Source organism: Channa argus, chromosome 17 (genome assembly GCF_033026475.1).
Source record: "Channa argus isolate prfri chromosome 17, Channa argus male v1.0, whole genome shotgun sequence".
NCBI classification, from domain to species: domain Eukaryota; kingdom Metazoa; phylum Chordata; class Actinopteri; order Anabantiformes; family Channidae; genus Channa; species Channa argus.
The window spans coordinates 7749104-7767963 of NC_090213.1; the positions used below are offsets into that span (position 1 = coordinate 7749104).

The 18860-nt window shown below is 40.5% G+C and overlaps 2 protein-coding genes across 3 annotated transcripts; one reads left to right on the forward strand and one right to left on the reverse strand.

The window, feature by feature from the left end:
- The first annotated feature begins 669 nt into the window (after window positions 1–669).
- Window positions 670–7902, forward strand: hsp90ab1 (heat shock protein 90, alpha (cytosolic), class B member 1). The gene is made up of 12 exons (XM_067482026.1): window positions 670–829; window positions 1872–2015; window positions 2204–2410; window positions 2578–2737; window positions 3079–3212; window positions 3306–3608; window positions 3833–3998; window positions 4103–4293; window positions 4869–5016; window positions 5161–5429; window positions 6920–7253; window positions 7339–7902. The coding sequence occupies exons 2-12, from the start codon at window positions 1872–1874 to the stop codon at window positions 7458–7460; spliced, it is 2178 nt and encodes a 725-aa protein (XP_067338127.1). The 5' UTR covers window positions 670–829; the 3' UTR covers window positions 7461–7902.
- A 4924-nt stretch (window positions 7903–12826) lies between these two features.
- slc35b2 (solute carrier family 35 member B2) lies at window positions 12827–18464 on the reverse strand. 2 transcript variants are annotated; one of them, XM_067482342.1, is made up of 4 exons: window positions 18220–18464; window positions 16353–16540; window positions 16051–16211; window positions 12827–15008 (listed from the first exon to the last, which is right to left on the reverse strand). In XM_067482342.1, the coding sequence occupies exons 1-4, from the start codon at window positions 18237–18239 to the stop codon at window positions 14076–14078; spliced, it is 1302 nt and encodes a 433-aa protein (XP_067338443.1). In that variant the 5' UTR covers window positions 18240–18464; the 3' UTR covers window positions 12827–14075. The 2 variants fall into 2 exon arrangements, with proteins under 2 accessions (XP_067338443.1, XP_067338444.1); XM_067482343.1 differs by lacking the exon at window positions 18220–18464 and adding an exon at window positions 17422–18197.
- Window positions 18465–18860: the final 396 nt, after the last annotated feature.

Genomic DNA, 18860 nt, shown 5'->3' on the forward strand with positions numbered 1-18860 from the left:
CTAGTATTTTATCATATCTACCTGTAATAAATGTGAATAAATGATCAACTTTATTTTCTGTCCCAACTGGGGACGAATCATTTCTCGTAGCTGTTTTTCCGGCCCAGTGCCTGATGGCAGAAGCGTAAAGGAACTGTATAAGGGATGAGAGGGGACAGTCTGTGGTGATATGTATTTCTATTATTTTTATTTTTTTTTAAATAATGGCTTGGAAGTCAGCGGTAAGTTACCATGGTGTTTTTGTTGTAGATACACGCGCTTTATAGCAGCTGTGCCGCGAGGGCTGCGTCTTTCAAGTCCGTGACGTCAGTGCAGGCGGTTTTTTTTTTTTTCATGGAAAGTGCTAGAAGAAACGAAGCACGCCCTCCTATGAAAATATTCCTCCGTTCCATAAAAAAACAAACACCCTAGTTATTTGAGAAAAACATTATAAAATAAACAATGTACTTGTAGTTTACACTTATCGTATTTTTATATCGATGCAGATATGTCTCTGTCAGTGGTATATTGCGGCAACTTTCGTGTCTAGTCCGTCACCCAAAATGTGGTCTCAGTGCGTTTTGGCGGGACCCGCCACACGGTGGCAGTGGTGATTCGCTGGCAAACGGATTGGACTCGAATTCTAGTATTTTCCGTGAGACCACTTCACACTTGGCTGTAGCGGTAGGTGGTGCACCGCGGATGGATATAGCCGCACACTGAAACGCGTGTGTATAAAGATTCCAGTCTGTTAAGAGGAGGCCCCTTTTTAATTTCCCCTGCGTCAGACAGCAGAAGGGACAGTGTTTTGGTTGCAAATTATTCAAGATAAGTCAACGAAACTAAGAAGGTAGGTTCACCCGTCTTTTATTTTGAGCAGAGCCTGTTATGTCCCGTTAATATTCGAGACTTGCAATCTCATTATCAAACGTTATTCAACGGAAGTGTCCATGGTAAGAGCTTGTAAGTCACGACGAATAACCTCAGCGTCCCAACCGTGTTCTGAGCTACAGCTAACGAGCAGGCAACGCTAAAGCGTGTGTCTGTTCCCAAGACCGTTTCAGATTGTGAAAGGGCAACGTTAGCTAAGCCCGACGCAGCGATATGGTCGTGTAACGCTGCTGACGGCCGATTTCTAATGAAGGGTGTGTGAATGCGGCAGAGTGCAGCACTGTCGAGCAGGGTTTGCACCAAGGCAGGTGCGGTGAGGTTGACAAGGCGGGTGGTTCGCGTAACTTTTAACACGGCTAGCTGCGATAATTTACACACTAGCCGAGTGGATCAACGAACAACCCCACCCCCACCACCCATTACTACCTTTTATTACCTTTAAAATGTTTAACTTAACGTTTGCTTATTACAGTAAGCTACGATTAACTCCTGTCGGACAGTTGTTGGTAACGTTAAAACCCTGTAAACGGTTAACTAGGTAACCAAGATATCTGTAATAACTGATTTGTGTATCGTTATTATTAAACGGTCGTATGCTTAAAATTACCCTAAATTACGAGTGATGGCTTTAGGTTTAAGTCTGCTGCTTAGCAGTCACCCTGTTTCTTTATTTTAAATTTTGTAACTTTCGTTTAAACAAGAGTATAGTTAAAGGTTAGATTGATGTTCTTCAGCACGTGTTTGTGGACTCCATTGTCTGTTAGTTGGTCGACGCCATGTTGAATATCTGCTACTTCCGCCTTTTGGTAGTAACACTATGGCAGCCGTCCAGCTTTATGAAACTGCTTGTGGACTAGATTACATCGCAGTGTTCTTGTATGATGCTAAAATCAGTACTTTTACTATTGTTTTGCTAGTTATTCTTATCGCAATAATATTTAAAGTCTAGTTGCATCATAATCAATTTACTTAAAAGATGGCATGTTATTTGTCTTGTGCAGATGCCTGAAGAAATGCACCAAGAGGAGGAGGCTGAGACCTTTGCCTTTCAGGCAGAGATCGCTCAGCTGATGTCCCTGATCATCAACACATTCTATTCCAACAAGGAGATCTTCCTGAGGGAGCTCATCTCCAATGCCTCCGATGTAAGTCTGCAGAAGCTTGGTGTTTTCTTAACCTAGGTTAAACGCATAGTGCTTCTGTTAGCATTTTAATTATTAATACTGCTTTTAATGACTTTATGGTTGCTCTTAGGAATTCCTGCTTTTTTATGTAGAGTCTTGACTTATTGTCCATACAGTTATTTGAGTTGGTTGTTGGAATATGTTTACAGGCTCTGGACAAGATTCGCTATGAAAGCCTGACAGAACCCTCAAAGCTGGACAGTGGCAAAGATCTGAAAATTGACATCATCCCCAACAAAGCTGACCGCACCCTGACCCTCATTGACACTGGAATTGGCATGACCAAGGCTGACCTCATTAACAACCTGGGTACCATCGCAAAGTCTGGCACCAAGGCCTTCATGGAGGCCCTGCAGGTACTAAAATGAAGCCAATCTAGACTGCCATATGTAGAGAATTGCAGCAGATGAGACCACTTGTTTTTGTAAACGTAGAACACTGACAGACTTGCATTTAATCACCAGTGTTCAAGATTGCTCACATTCAGAAGTTATTAATAGTAAATTATCTTGTTTTCCTCTAGGCTGGAGCTGACATCTCTATGATTGGGCAGTTTGGTGTGGGTTTCTACTCTGCATATCTTGTTGCTGAAAAGGTTGTTGTTATTACCAAACACAATGATGATGAGCAGTATGCCTGGGAGTCCTCTGCTGGAGGTTCATTCACAGTCAAAGTTGACAGTGGTATGTGTACTGGCATCACCATAATAGCTATATTTGACATGGACATAATCTGCTACTTGTTCTGTTTTTGTTCATATAGCTTTAGTTTGACATGCTTGTTCCAGATTTCTTGTGTGCACAATTGCTATAACAATAGTTGAGGAAAGTCATAAGCTTTTTGCTAATTCAGTTAAATTTTAAGTACAATCTAGTTAAAGCATAAAATTATTTTGATGCCTTGTGTTTAGGGGCATTCTTGTGGGAAAATTTACTTTTGCTTCATAGACTACAAAACAGTGAGTGGCTTTCCAACATGTAACTTTGGGTAAAGAATGTGGTGTCCTGTACAACTATTCTCACAGGTGAGCCCATTGGCCGTGGAACAAAGATTATCCTGCACCTGAAGGAGGACCAGACAGAATACATTGAGGAGAAGCGGGTGAAGGAAATTGTCAAGAAGCACTCTCAGTTCATTGGCTACCCCATCACCCTGTTTGTAAGCATGGCATTCAATAACTAACACTATTTAGTACTGGCGAGTTTAAACTGCTTCACAGTAGCATTAACAACTAGTAATCTTTGATTGCAGGTAGAGAAGGAGCGTGACAAGGAGATCAGTGATGATGAGGCAGAGGAGGAAAAGGCAGAGAAAGAGGAGAAGGAAGAAGGTGAGGACAAGCCAAAAATTGAGGATGTGGGCTCTGATGATGAGGAGGACTCAAAAGACAAAGACAAGAAGAAGAAAAAGATTAAGGAAAAGTACATAGACCAGGAGGAGTTGAACAAGACCAAGCCCATCTGGACCAGAAACCCTGATGACATCACAAACGAGGAGTATGGAGAGTTCTACAAGAGTCTGACCAATGACTGGGAGGATCACCTGGCTGTGAAGGTCAGTGATCAATAGTAAAAGGAATTGTTACATGTAGCTTCCTGCTGAATGAGGTCAATCTGTTTTAATTTTCTTATTTTTTTTTTTTTATTTTTTATTTTTTTTTGGCCCATTGGCCAGAAAGAACTATGTCCTGACTATTTCCTTTCCTCTTCCTCAAAATCATGTTCCAGCCTAAATTGCTTAGCCCACACTGGTTAAAACTTGATTTTCTCTTTTGACAGCACTTCTCAGTGGAGGGTCAGCTCGAGTTCCGGGCCCTGCTCTTTATTCCTCGCCGTGCGCCTTTTGACCTCTTTGAGAACAAGAAAAAGAAGAATAACATCAAGCTGTATGTCAGGAGGGTGTTTATCATGGACAACTGTGAAGAGCTCATCCCAGAGTACCTAAGTAAGTGAATTTCCCCCACAAATGGTGTCAGAACTCAGCCTCTTAGGCACTGCCTTAATTTAATGCTGAGATGTTTACTAAACTAAAATCTAAATTTGCTCCAGACTTTGTGCGTGGTGTTGTGGACTCCGAGGACTTGCCCCTCAATATCTCCAGAGAAATGCTGCAGCAGAGCAAGATTCTCAAGGTCATACGCAAAAACATTGTCAAGAAGTGTCTAGAACTCTTTGCTGAGCTGGCTGAGGACAAGGAGAACTACAAGAAATTCTATGAAGCATTCTCCAAGAACATCAAGGTGATCAAAATGTCCAATTGCAATAGTTCCTAGTGTGCTTGCTTTAGACCAGATTGAACCACAATTGTGTACCCAATGAACGGCTGTAATTCTGTATTCTACAAACCATATTGTTGTCCCAAGAGTTCCCAAAACGGGTATTGTCCATCTTCTGAGTGATCTAACAGACATGGTTTAGGGCAGTTGACTATAAAGACTAGGTTTTGGGAACCCTTGGTTTATGCATTTAACTATTGATTAGTGAGGAGTTGTAAAGCTTGGATGCTATGGACTAGTCACTTGACAAGTATTAAATTAGTAACTACAGTCACAAGTTGGACTTGTCAAAACCAATCCTGAATGTATTTGTTTAATGGAGGCCAACTAGTCCTATATACTCTTTGTAAGAATGTGGCTTGATCATCAACTGATTAAGTGCCTTCATGCCAGATGGCTTTAATATGGATTTGTAGACTAGTCTTCAGTAAATGAAGCCTTCCTAAATACAAATTCAACTTGATTGACCCTCCAGTTTACCTTGTGATACTTTTTTGTGTTCATATTTGTCCATTAATTTATTTAATTTATTTCTTTAGCTGGGAATCCATGAGGATTCTCAAAACCGCAAGAAGCTCTCTGAGCTGCTCCGTTACCACAGCTCCCACTCTGGAGATGAGACAACCTCCCTCACAGAGTACCTTTCCCGCACAAAGGAAAACCAGAAATCAATCTACTACATTACTGGTGAGTCATATATTAAGGTTTTTTTTTTTTAGTGACCTCAAAACATTAGTCACTCACAAATGTTTGCAAATTTTTATCTAAAAGCAAAATTGCATTTATAAAATCAGTAATTGTCAGGATGGTAATGATATTTCTCATCACTAGGTGAGAGCAAGGATCAAGTGGCCAACTCTGCTTTTGTTGAGCGTGTCCGCAAGCGTGGCTTTGAAGTCCTGTACATGACAGAGCCCATTGATGAGTACTGCATCCAGCAGTTAAAGGAGTTTGATGGCAAGAGCCTGGTCTCAGTCACCAAAGAAGGCCTGGAGCTGCCAGAGGATGAGGAGGAGAAGAAAAAGATGGAGGAAGACAAGGCAAAGTTTGAGAATCTCTGCAAGGTCATGAAGGAGATACTTGACAAGAAAGTAGAGAAGGTCAGTGATTCTAAGGGATTTGTGGTGTTTTTTTTTACCAAAAATGTGCTTCCATATTTTAGGTTTACAATTGCAGTTGACAGTGTCTTTGTTTGGTAACAGATGTCCTAATTTCACCCAACTTGCATTGTGGTGATGGAACCTTGAGTTGCTCTATTAGGTATTGTGTCTTAAAGTTTCCTCTGCTTTGTTTTAGTTTTTGCCAAACAATTACAGGTTCCAGGTGATGGTGTAGAGTTTAGCACCTAACTCTTGATGCCTGTGGCTTGAATACTGTTCTAACAGATGTCTGAGTTTTAAAGACTGATACTCAATTAACAAACTTGTTTACATTTTTATTGACCACAGGGATTTTTAACTTGCATTTGATTTACAATTCATATTCAGTGCATGTAGCTGTTTTCCAGTTGCTGTTTTGGACCTAGTGTACAACATACTAAATTAGGTTGAATACAGTAAATAATACAAAATTAAAACAAAGGGTTGTAGCTGGCAATATATTTAATATGTAGTCATAGCACTCTTTGTTTGCTTTGAAAGTATCTTGGCCACCTCCTGAATTCCCTCCAGTTATTTGAATTACTTGCCAAATGTGCTTCTCCAAAATCCAAAATTGTCCAGTCTTGGTTTTACTTATATTTTTGGGTTTGTTGACAAGAGTATCAACAAATTCAAAGTTGCCTACCCAGCCTCTACTTTTTGTTGGGTAATAAGGAATTGTTCTCTTAAGTTTGTTCAAACAACTGAAGATCATAATTATGGAATATGTTAAGAAAATTTTGATTCTTGTTCTGTCAGTCTTCTGAAACTAATGTCCAGATGTGATGGTATGTTTAATATTGGAATTCATTGTATTGCCAATACTGGCAAACAGTGAAAGGGTTTAGATAAGCAATGTGTGGTGGTTTAACCTTGGTTCAGTTTCCTGTTTAACAATGAAGTTATTGAAAGATTTTTTTCCTAAGGTACTAGGCAGAAGTTCTTTGTTTATCCACCAGGTTTGTGATTCTTCATCCATGATACCAGGGGTTCATAATACCAAAACATTAAGAATAAATTTATTCTTAATGTTTTGGTATTATGAAACCCAAGTTTTATTCTAGTTTTGAAATGCTTTGTTCAGCCTGTCAAACATGGACCAATGGATACAGTAACCAGGATAGAATATTCATTCAACACAGCCAGTTAGAGGGAGTGCCAACCACTGAATCTTAAGATTTCTTAATTAAGACACTGACCATAAATCACTTTCTTTTTTTTTTTCCATGGGTCCATTTGAAACTGCATTGTTTTGAGATTTGACAATTAATGCGATTATTAAACATGACACTTGTCTCAATGCATTAAATATAGAGTGCTAGAGTTGAAAAACCTGACATGCTGGAGTGGTGTTTCTAACCGACTGTTCTGCATGCTTAACCTGCAATTTTGGAATCTTCAAATTCTTCACCTTGCTGTTACTAATGTCCCCTGTTGCCTGCATTGTCTAGGTGACTGTGTCTAACAGACTGGTGTCATCACCCTGCTGCATTGTAACAAGTACGTACGGGTGGACAGCCAACATGGAGAGGATCATGAAGGCCCAGGCACTCAGGGATAACTCTACCATGGGCTACATGATGGCTAAGAAGCATCTGGAGATCAACCCTGACCACCCCATCGTTGATACACTCAGGCAGAAGGCTGAAGCCGACAAGAATGACAAGGCTGTGAAGGACCTCGTCATCCTGCTGTTTGAGACTGCCCTGCTGTCCTCAGGTTTCTCCCTGGATGATCCACAGACCCACTCCAACCGCATCTATAGAATGATCAAACTTGGACTGGGTAAGAACACACAGCAGATATGTTTATAGTTGTGACACACTGGCTACTTCTATTGCTCTTTAACAGTATATGTTGGTATCTCTAGGTATCGATGATGAAGATGTTCCCACAGAGGAGGCCACCTCTACAGCCTGCCCAGATGAGATTCCTCCATTAGAAGGCGAAGCTGATGATGATGATGCCTCACGCATGGAAGAGGTTGATTAAACAAACCTCCTCCCATCCCCCATAACCCCCACCCTCTAGATTCCAAACACCTCAGCCTCACTTTCAATTGTTCATCTTAAAACTGCAGTAACTGCAACACCAATAGTTGTTCATGTTGTGTGGTGGACCATGATGCTCTGCTCTAGAGCATATTACTGCGAGATGTTAAAAGCAGTTTTGATTTTTGCTGTACAAGTTAATGGTGACACCACAATTGTTTTAACAAGTACCCTGTTGCACTTAATTCTAAATGTTGGTGTGGTAAGTGTGAACATTGGAATAGTACATTCCATCATCAGGTCTCAAGGGTTCAAGGTTATGTCCATGTGCAACACTTCACTCTGCATGGAGAGAGGACTGTACTGTATGATTCCTTTGCCTGAGTCCAGGCTTGTCTGTATTGGTCTTGTTTTGCAAAAATGATTAAAGATGTAATACCCTCTATCTGCATTTCTGCTGTCTTTGAAGATTTTACATGGGGCTATGATAAGTGGCTTTGGAGTTTAAGTTGAGTTTGGTTGGTTTAGATTTTCCTTCCAAATGACCACTAGGTGGAGATGTGCGATGTTAAATCATTTGTGTTGGTATTGACTTTTCAAAGACACTTGGATTCACCCTCTATGGGTCCTGAGAAGTACTGCACTAGTAAAAATGTAAAGTAGACCTTCACATTTAGAAAGGTTGGGGTTACATGGGTCTCATTCTAATATGGTTTCATCCTTTTCAAGTAATCAGTAAACACCACTAAATTCAGGGAGAAGTAAACAGTGATCATGTTCAAACTCTGAAAGTATCTAGTTTCTGGGATTTTTAAATGTGAGACTACTTTTAACTTAGTTTTCTACATAAATTGAACTTCAATGAGGTACAACATATTTTGAAAGACCCTTGAACATACTTAACATGCTGTACCAGATTCAAACATGAATCCACATTATAGATCTGATTTAAATTTGCATAATATTCTAATGAATGGAAATGTAAAGCACTGAGTTAAATAACGACGGCTTGTGGACAGAAACGCTAAACAAGTGATGAACATTGCACTGAATGCACGGGCTTCTTGAAAGTGTGAGACATAAGCTCAAGTATTTGGGGGAAATGTGTGTAGTTTTCCTGGAAGTCGTGTTTTGTAAAAGCTTGAGGGGGCGGTGACAGCTTTTCTGCTCTCGTCAGTAAAACAGTGAAATGTGGGTGTCTGTCCCTCCTGAACACACACTCGTACACACACTTGCTCCAGTCAAAATGATAGTGGGGAAACTTTAGCTCTGTCATTCAGAAACACCACAGCGTTTACAGTTTAATGTGCCACCACTTAATAACTTGACCACCTTCATACATTTGTTAGCAATAACTTGCATCACAGAATTCCACGTTCACTGCATAATGGAAATAAATATGAAAATAATACCTCATAGGGGAATTTACATTATAAATCTTTATGTGTCCAATCTTCACTGAGTTGTTGCACTTTAGCAAATGTGTGATTTTAGTTCATATTGGCAGGTTAAAGGACAGGGATTAGGTTAAAGTCCTAATATGACTGAATTTGTTTTGCATGATCATAGCAGAAAAACAAGGCTGGTTCATAATTGCCAATTCAGTTGATCCCAAAACTGGAAGAAGCTTTATTCCAGTACTAGCACCCATACGGGAGAATCTGTTTGAGGATCATCGCTCAGTTCAGACAGCCACCACTGCCTAAAACACCTTATTTGTGCTGCGCAGAGAGCTGCCCACGCACTTTCATGTAGTGTAGGTTTATTGGTGCCAAGGCTGCTGTAACTTGTGCACCAGTTTATTTTTATAGGGATTCAAAGTTAGTTTGGCATAGAGAGATTCTAGTTTGATGAAGGGCACTAATGTCTGGAACCAAGAGGTTACGAAAAATAATGGAGAACCCAGACGAGTCTCATGTGTTTTTCAGATTCTGTTCAAAAATGTAGTTTCATTTCTTTTCAAGAACAATGGGCCTAGACTGGGAAAAAAAAAATGCAAATTTGAGAACAGGGAAATGTCTTAACGGGCGACTTAAAAGGGTTGTGTGAATCTCTTGTGAGGGCTCAGTCTCACTGTTGAGCTGCTGGAAATTTCTGTGTGAGGTTCATAAAGTCAGCACAGGTTTCCCTCGTAAAGTTGAAAGGTGCATCTCCCCTGCCAACCCTTGTTGTAGAAAAAGACTTCCTGTGGAAACATTTGACTCCCTTGTGTAAACCTGCAGTCAACCCACAAATGTGCATTAATTCAGAGAGGGGGTTCCTGGCGTCTCAGTGGGTTGAAGTGTGTAACATTTGATTTCATTGTCTCAGTTCCATATGTCTCTTGACCTTTGCCACTTGTCATTGTTTTTCTTAAATTTTGTGTCTCACTCTAGCGCAGAAGTGCAAAGACATGGGCAAAGCTTCCAAGGAGAGGAAGTGCGTTAACTGGTGGACTGTGATTTCATTCAGGTGATTCTGGACCAAAGTCACTAAATTTGTTTGTGTATATGTCCGTCTTTACATGTCTTTGCATATTACGATCATCTAGACGCCTTTGCCTCATTGATGATAACAGACCACCACAGAGAAGAATTTCTTTTGGTATTAGTCAATAACAAGATTTGCACATAACAAGAGTGTGTATGTGTCTGTGTGTATACCATAGTGTAATTCAGTTTCCATGACATTTAATATTCTAAATGCCAGAAACACCATTACTAGTCATGAAATGAAACAATTTTATTGCACACATCAGGCATAATCTCACTTCTCATATTTGAGAGCTCTTGGTAAATACTAGACACAGTAACAGGATTCACACCCACGTGTGTAGGAAGGAAGCCAGATGTTCAGATAAAAGGCTAACCCCTCTATCAGAAAGCACAAAATACAGCAGCCCACGAAATCGATAAACCCTTATGACTAGGTGTAGGGCAGTCGAGTCACACATGGTCTCTCACACTGTTTATGTTCCACATGTACAGTAACACGATGCGTGGTGGCGGCCAGAGCACGAAGACTGAAAACGCGAAACAGCTGTAGTATCTTTATGCAAATTTAACAAAATCCATTTACCTGTACTAGTGTTTTGTTTTTTTTGTTTTTTAATTTATAGAGAACATTAGGTATAAACATGGCTGTTTAATTAAGGTGGGAAATATGGAGCATTATTTCTTAGTTGTGTTAGGAAAGTAGTGCAGTGGTGATGTAACTCCTCAAACAGTTATTGTTCTCACAGCTTTAATATGGATTAAACAAACATAATGTATTTGCAATCTTTAGATGTGCTGGTAGGCTGATATTGTCCAAGTTGGTGTTCCCCATATTTACAGTCTGTGTGCTAAGCTTTGTTAGAACCCAGACCTGGGAGTGAATTCAATTTCTTATAAAACGCTCTGCAAGAAAGCTCATAGGGATATTTCCCAAAATGATCTAGCTGCTTTTGACAAAGTTTGACTTCCAGTTCAGTGGTTCTGTGGCGTTTCAGCAGTCAGGTCTTGTTTTTCGGGAAGCTACCAAAATGCCGGGCCCTGTCAGAACAGTCAAAGGTGCTGGTTAATAAAAGTGCTGGCTAATACAAGTTACAATAAATCCACTCAGCCTGTCTGATCACCGCAGTCAGAGCGAGAGCCCGGGGTGACTGGACCGCTGGGGGGGAATGCGGAGTTCTGTGTATCTGCACCCTCCACCTATCTTGTTCTTCATTTGCCTTATTAAAACAAGGACTGGAGACACTGACATTGTCACGCACTGCTCCAAACCAGATGGGGAGTAGGACGAAATGAGAGGTGCAGGGAAATTCCCCTAATCAAGAAGCAGTGAGATTGATAAACCAGGGGGAAGTGTTTTCTCGCACATTACAGTCAAACCCGGGCTTCACTCTGATGTTCTGTGAATCATACTAGTGGTCTGGTTTATGAATCAGTGTAGAACACAAATAGCAGCTACGACATGTTTAAATAAGCCCAAAGAGAGTGGAGGACGTACAGAGAGGTTTTAAAGTGTGGGCCTAGAAAAGCATGGACACGTGTTAGTTTTTAGGGGAACCTAAAAAAACCCTTAAAAACGGCACATGTGATTTGGAATTACGGCTAATCAAAAATGTCCTGCTCCAACTCTGTCAGGTCGCATTGGGTCCGTGCTTAAACAGGCCTTTTAAAGTCCAGCCCCATATTCTCGACTGGATTAAGTAACATTAACTTTGTTGTCTTCCTTGTTGACTTTCTGTGTGGCTTTGTGTGTTGGGGGTCTTTGTCTTGCTGGAACAAATCACACAGTCTCAAGTTGCAGTTCTCTGTCAGAATGCATCACGCTTTCCTCCAGCATCTCCCTCTCACCAGCTGTTGTATGTACAGTCTCTCCTTCTCATCTGCTGAAGCTTGTAACTCCCTTACTAGTCTCCTTCTTTAACGGTCATTCAGTTTTTGAAGACCACTTGTTTTAGGCAGATTTATGCAATGACTGTTCATGTGACCTTCAGTGACTTGGACATTTTTCTGTAAACATCCCAACTTCTGCTTTTCCATAATCTTTCAATTGAAATGGTTGGAGTGTTCTGTGTCCTGGTGGTGTAGATTTTGGTCAGGATACTCACTCACTGGTAACTACCCCTTCCAGATACATGTGTATTTATACTACAATCAGAGAAATATATAGAATCTATACTAGAAGCAGAGAACTATTTTACTATAGGGAAGCTTAAAAGCATTAATGTACATTTACACCATAACCTAAAGCTATAGAAAGTAAGTTGGAAGTTTGTGAACTTGCCCTTTAACAACATTGATTTCAATGTTGAAAAGAAAAGGGAAAAGCTTCCAAGGTAAGGAAGGTACTGTACACTGAAGGTCAAAAAGAGGGAAAAACTATTACTAGACGAGTCATTTTCCAGTCACATACAAATAACATAATTAGAGCAAAAGTCAAATATTTAAATTGACAGAATATTTCTAGTTTTAGGGACCCAGAAAAGCTTGCTGCGATTGATTAATGGCAAAGAAAGCTGGAATGCTGCAGGTCACAGGTCACAGGTATTTCCAAAAAGTCAGTGGCAGGACACATTAGCATAGATCAGTATATCTGTCCGTTTAACAATGGGATGGACTGATGCATCCTGACGCACGACTGATTTCCTCTCTAGCGTCATCAGGAGGTTGACGTTGTGCGTGACTTCTTAATCACTCGATGAGTGTGAATCCTAATAAGTTTGATAATCAGTTTACATGACCTTTGTGTCCTTAAGAAACGTGGGTTGTCCTTTAAAACAAACCAAAAAAAAAGTTTGATCCTCTTAACTTTATTGTTAAGTTTAAACTTCAATATATAAAATACTTTTGTTCATGAACAAATACTGTACCTGCCAAAGTAATAACATTCCACTCAATCTTAGCTTTAATAACGTAATTTAATATCATTCATAATTTAAAGCAATTTAAGCAGTTTTTTGTGTATAAAGGTTACTACATGAACAAAATTTTACAAATAAAGAATAATTATTATTTTGTCACGTGCTAAGCAAACTGCACTGACCACACATGTCAAGTCCTTCTACAAGTGCAACAGTAAAAATCAAAACATCTACAGTTCAGAGTTGTGAGTTAATTTAATAGGTTTTATTAATAATCCAGTAACCAGAAGAAATAGTAGAATGATAAAAAACAAAGTACCAGTAACATTGCATTTCCCTTGTATGCATTCGATTCAGAAAACTCAACCCTGGGCGTAAAGTACCTTCATATCTTTGTGATGTATCAACACCCATACGGAATACTTCCAAGCATTCACGTAAAACATTAAAACACGTGAAGCAATCATTTTAGAAAAGTACACAGATAAGTTGGTGGGGAATCAACATAGACTTAAAGATATATTTACACAATTTTTGGCCAGATTTTGAAACATAAAATCAAATATGTTTTGCGATGACATAAAAGAAATATCTTAAAATAATGGGCAAAAAATACCCACAGCAGCATATGCTTCAGTGATGTGTGTGGGGGGGAGGGGGAATTACTCTTAGGAAGTAGTGCGCTCTTTATTACACAAGCTGCAAGGCTCTGTTAACATCTTTACAAGATAAATTCCCACATTAAGACACACAAAGGCTCTTGCTCTCCAACATGGAGGACTGTGAAAAAAGAATCTGGCTACAGTTACTGAAGGATAATGCAACAGATTTAAAGTCTTGTGTTTAGACAAAATGAGCGTCTCATTCTAACATTTGGGATAAAGTAACAGAAAATGTCAAATTCTTGAAAATTAATGTTTAGCCATAGAGCTCACACATCTTTTTCCAAGATCAACAGTAAAGTTAAACTGGCTGCAAAAGCCACATAAGGTTCAAGAAAAAATATTTGACTTTAACTAGAGGCAGTTAGCAGTCTGTAGCACGTAACTCATGTATTAGACAATCTTATAGGCACTCAAAACTTCTGTGATGGCTGACCTGACAAATCACGTGGACCCCTTAGGGGCATCTTGGTGTAAGAGTCAAAACTGCACAATCCCTTTTTGTACCATTGCTAACAAAAATACAAACAGAACAGTAAAAATAAGACTTAACAGATACACACAAGACAAAAAAGCACCACAGAAAACGTGGTCTTAGTCCTCAGTTATGTGTGACATCAGAGTGCTACACCTTTTGTGCAACCGGCTGCGCAGACCGCCGGCCTGACTTCATGCGGCTACGTGCATACACACGTAGGAAAAGTGCCAGAAAAACTACGGCGACGCCAAATCCACCAACTATGGTGACTGTGTGACCATAAAGGAAACAAGACAGGAGAATGGCGATGGCCTGGCGCAGGGTCATAATAATGGTGAAGACAGCAGCACCAAACTGGTTGATGGTGTAGAAGATGAAGAGCTGTCCGCATGCCGAACACACGGACAGCAACACAGCATGAAAGGCAAATTCGGAATGACGCGTCATGAAGGCCAGCGACTCGAAGAAGGCACCCTGCTCCAACAGCGAGCCAACAGTGAAGAGGCAGGAGAACAGGTTGACCCCAAACATCATCTGTACTGATGACATCTTGTACTTGAACAGGTTGTCCTGCCAGTTGGAGGTGAAGCTGTCAAAGACAATGTAGCCGATGAGAATGACGATGCCACTGAAGGTGGTGACTGTGGACGGGTGCTTGCCGGTCGTGCTGGACAGCAGGAACATGCTGACCCCCACTGAGATCAGCACCGCGGTAAAGTACTCCCAGTACTCGTAGCTCTTACGGGACACAATCTTCCCCATGAGCATGACAGGAATGACTTTAGAGGCTTTGGCCAGGACTTGAGTGGGAAAGCTAATGTACTTAAGGGCCTCGTACTGACACCAGCTGCTCATGATGTTTGAGAGCGATGCGAAGGAATATTTGTACATGGGTGCTCCGTGGCGAGGCTGCTTGAATAGGATGCACCAGATGCCCGATACAGTCAGAGCCAGGATACGGTTCATGAAGACCAAGAACTGAGAGTCCTTGAATTTTTCCCCCTCCTGTTCTGGGCTCATAGCACCATAAGACCGAGTCATCACTCTCTCCTGCAGGACTCCCCATGTCAGGTACGATGCCTGAAGACAAGAACACCAACTTAAGCTTTTTAGGCCTTGAAACCTGATGTAACATATTACCTGTAGCAATTCTGTTCAAAAAATATCAAAAACATTACCAAAATATCAACTGTGATAGAAACTGTCACCAGGTGATTCTACTTTCCGGTGAGTTTCTCTCATTAAGTAGGTTTGAATTTAGCAAAAAAAGTCTGCTGTAGTAAAATATTCTTTTGTCATTGTCATTTGATTCAGTTCCTGTTTGCGCAACTCCATGCTGACTGTAATGACATCCCTTTATAACTACAATATAATAAAACATATCTTTGTCCAGGTATTCAAATGTTGGTTTACAGTCGGTGCTGTGCTCTGAAAACAACTTGTACTAAATACTAGCATTTAATATTTCCTTTGTTACTAAAACTTATTACCTATATTAGAACAGGATTGCTTCATGACCCACAGTAGGAGGAATTAGTCCAGTGAACACTAACTCTTTAAACGCATATTTGACGCCTTGAGTATTGTTCTAAGCAATAGCATTTTATTTTATCGAACATGCTTTAACATCGACAAGCATGACCAAATCTAACGTGTAACCAGTCAGGTGCCTACACGCACAGAAATGTTCACGTAGGCTTGTTCTAGCTGTGTTTGGCAATTCACCTGGTGAATGCTCTACTCTGTTCATCCGCTAGCCACTAATTCTGCTGTTTGAGAAACAGTCAAATGAAAATCCTCTCTGGGTCTGTTATTACTAGTGAATCCTTTTACAGTCATTTGGTCCATTGTTAACGTGAAAAAGTTGATCTGTCCTGCATTAACACATAACTGTCCTTTCATTTCACAGATAGTGAAGTCACTTCCCCGTGTCTGTGTTTTTCTCTTAATCAGCAACTCACTTTGTACAAGCTTTGCTTAAGTGCGTTTTAAAATAATGAGTGAACTAAAGGGCAAACCAAACTACAGGTGGATAAAATAAAATACAGGTATTATAGAGATTAGGTCACATGCTGCTATTATGTATATTTTCAATCTTCATGTTTGATGCAAAGATTCCCACCTGAAGTCCAGCAGCACAAAAGATTAATTTGACAGTTTGTCTGACTGACGAGCCTGAATCTCCCTCATTCCTGGCTGCAGCTGACACGTCATCCAGCAAACCTGTTTTGGCCTCGCTGCCAAAGACGCAGGTCTTTATGACAGGGTAACAAATCCCATTACCTGAAAAACAGGAAACAAAAAAAAAAAAACAATAATTCAGTACATTTCTCAAGTAGAGACAAGTGACAACATATTTGTGTTATTTCAACTAGGATACATTTCCCAAACTACAGATATCCGTGTTGGTTTTCAAAGCCAAACCTGTTTCCAAGTAATTGGTGCGTTTGAAATAACTAATGAGGAGGTAGCCGGGGATGATGATAGTGGAGTATCCCAACATGTTGACAAGGAAACGGAAGAGCCAGACATCGTGCCAGCCTTCCAGCAGTGATGACTCTTCTGCGGCCAAAGTGGAAGGAAAGAGAAGCAACACAAGTGCAGGCCAAACCCTACAGGAGTAACATGATAAGGTGTATTAGGCCACACCGTAAAGTAAAGAACAGGAAATATACTTTGAAGTGTAGTATTATTAATAAAATTAATACTGAAATCTCCATCTTTCAGAAATAAACATTTGACAAGCAGGGAATTTGTGCACCTGATTTCTGTTGTTAATGCAAAGATGTGGGATTTTTTTTGTCAAGTTATAAAACACTAGCTAGATATTATTTTGGGTATTGTTCTAGAAATACTATGGTAAATATCCTAAAAACATACAACATGGTGTTACATACAGTGTGGGATACTATTGCTTGTTCATGTCATGCCTTAAAACAAGTTAAACATAAACCTTAAAGCAACAAATAATGTCATTTAAATGCTGCATTTTATGTTCACTCAAGTCGCCCTTGTTACATTTTGTTTAATCTGAAACCATTTACAATGAGACAACACAAAAGGTGAAGAAACCAAGAGAAGCACGAACACTGTCTGTAATTGCTGTCCAACTGCCAGGAAGAAACTAGAGGAGCATCCTCACCCACCCCCACAAACAGAAGTAGTGATACCGGTGACTCAAGTACACCTGTCCTGAAAGTCTAGCTTCCTATGAGAAAGGTTTTCTCCATGCTGTCGTGGCACTGAGCGTCTATCCCATTTGGAGCTAGGCTGGGCCTCCTCCCCAGGGGACCTGTGAGCCTGACTCATACAGAGTCTCTTTGTGTGGGACTCTGCTGAACGGCCATCCAGTAGCCCACTGCAGCTAGACCTGGGATCTAGAAAAGCAGCTTATTACATGGAGGAATGCGCTGCACTGGTTAAGCAGGAAACCCACAGGCTGCTACGCCACAAGGGCAAACACACCTAAAAAGTGAGCACTGTCAAAACTTACCTGAGGGCAGAAGGAATGCTCGTGTCCAGTATATGACAGAAGTTAATAGACCCTGAGAATGAAACTACACAGCTTTTACTTGATACAATAAAGATAATAACTCGACCCAAGCCTTCATAACGGCTCTATACGTGTTGTACCTTAGCTGCTGTAGGGAGTGGTCAGGAAAAATAGTATCTTCCCCAATGGAAAACCCCAGGCTGGTGTTTGTAGTTCAACAAATGCTATGATCAGTTTGCAGATCTCAGCTGAATTGGCAATGCAATCAATCATACTTTTTAATATCAAAGATTGCAGTTTCAAGTGTGTTACCAAACATTTTGAGCCCATGGGAATAAAGTTGGGGCCAACAGAAGAAAAGTATTATTAACTACATGAAACAAATAAACTGTTATTAATAATTTAAAAAACGTTGTGATGTGTTAGTGCTATAGACAAACCTTCATTTTCGTCTATAGTGAATTATGTGACTTTCAGTTGAGGGTAATTAAAATTCATGGTACCAGTTACCAAAACAAAGTAAGTGATAAAAGTGTAAAAACTAGCTGTATTTGATGTAACGTTAACGTTAATTCCGGTCACGTACAGTAACAGATATACTTGAACAATTAGCCATCAGGTTGTTTCCCGAGTTTAACAACACACCGACAGCGGCTGAAATTGCAAATAATGGGCTTTTATCGGCGAACTCCTGCTGCTGTAAACTGACTGGGAAACACTCAACCGTCAACGGAGCGAGTCCACACTTAAAACTCATTAACACATATGCCGTTAGCTCCACTAGCCGTCTGACGTTACCTCCATGAAAAAGATGGCATTTTCCCCACACTCGGTGTCCCGACACCTGGCGCCCCTCGCACGCCGACAGACTCAAACGTCTCCGCTGCAGCAGCGCATGTAGCCGCGCGGATCCGGCAGCTAACGGTATTTCAATAAATAGTAATTGTCTTTTTTTCCAGACTTGTCGTCTTTAGCTCTTATGCCTTCAACTTCTCCTCAATAGCCGATGTGTTCACTTGAGCAGGAAAGGCCCCCTCCTCTTCACTGAACACTAGAGGATGCCGGAGACAGAGAAGAGCGCCCTCACGGCGTCACTGCCCCTGTCGGCGTGGAGGAGTAACTGCACTCTGCTGCTGTCTGCACTGCTCAGAAGCTCCAAGTCCACAGCAGTTCAGTGGTAAATAAGTGTTAAACTCTCCTCTGCGACCACAGTGGAAGGAAAGAGAAGCAACACAAGTGCAGGCCAAACCCTACAGAAGTAACATAATATGGTATATTAGGCCACACCGTAAAGTAAAGAACAGGAAATGTACTTATTTTTAATAGAAATTAGGAATATTGAAATCTCTGTCTTTCAGAAATAGACATTTTAAAAGTAGGGTATTTGTGCAACTGATTTCTTTCTGTAATACAAAGATGTGAGATTTTTTGTCAAGTTA

Coding starts and splice junctions, on each gene's coding strand:
- hsp90ab1 (XM_067482026.1), top strand. CDS start 1,872: ATGCCTGAAGAAATGCACCAAGAGGAGGAGGCTGAGACCTTTGCCTTT. Junction 3,999..4,102: donor GCTCATCCCAGAGTACCTAA/GTAAGTGAATTT, acceptor AATTTGCTCCAG/ACTTTGTGCGTGGTGTTGTG. Junction 7,254..7,338: donor AATGATCAAACTTGGACTGG/GTAAGAACACAC, acceptor TGGTATCTCTAG/GTATCGATGATGAAGATGTT.
- slc35b2 (XM_067482342.1), bottom strand. CDS start 18,239: ATGCCATCTTTTTCATGGAG. Junction 16,212..16,352: donor CACCAATTACTTGGAAACAG/GTTTGGCTTTGA, acceptor CCTGTTTTTCAG/GTAATGGGATTTGTTACCCT. Junction 15,009..16,050: donor TTTGTGCTGCTGGACTTCAG/GTGGGAATCTTT, acceptor TCTTGTCTTCAG/GCATCGTACCTGACATGGGG.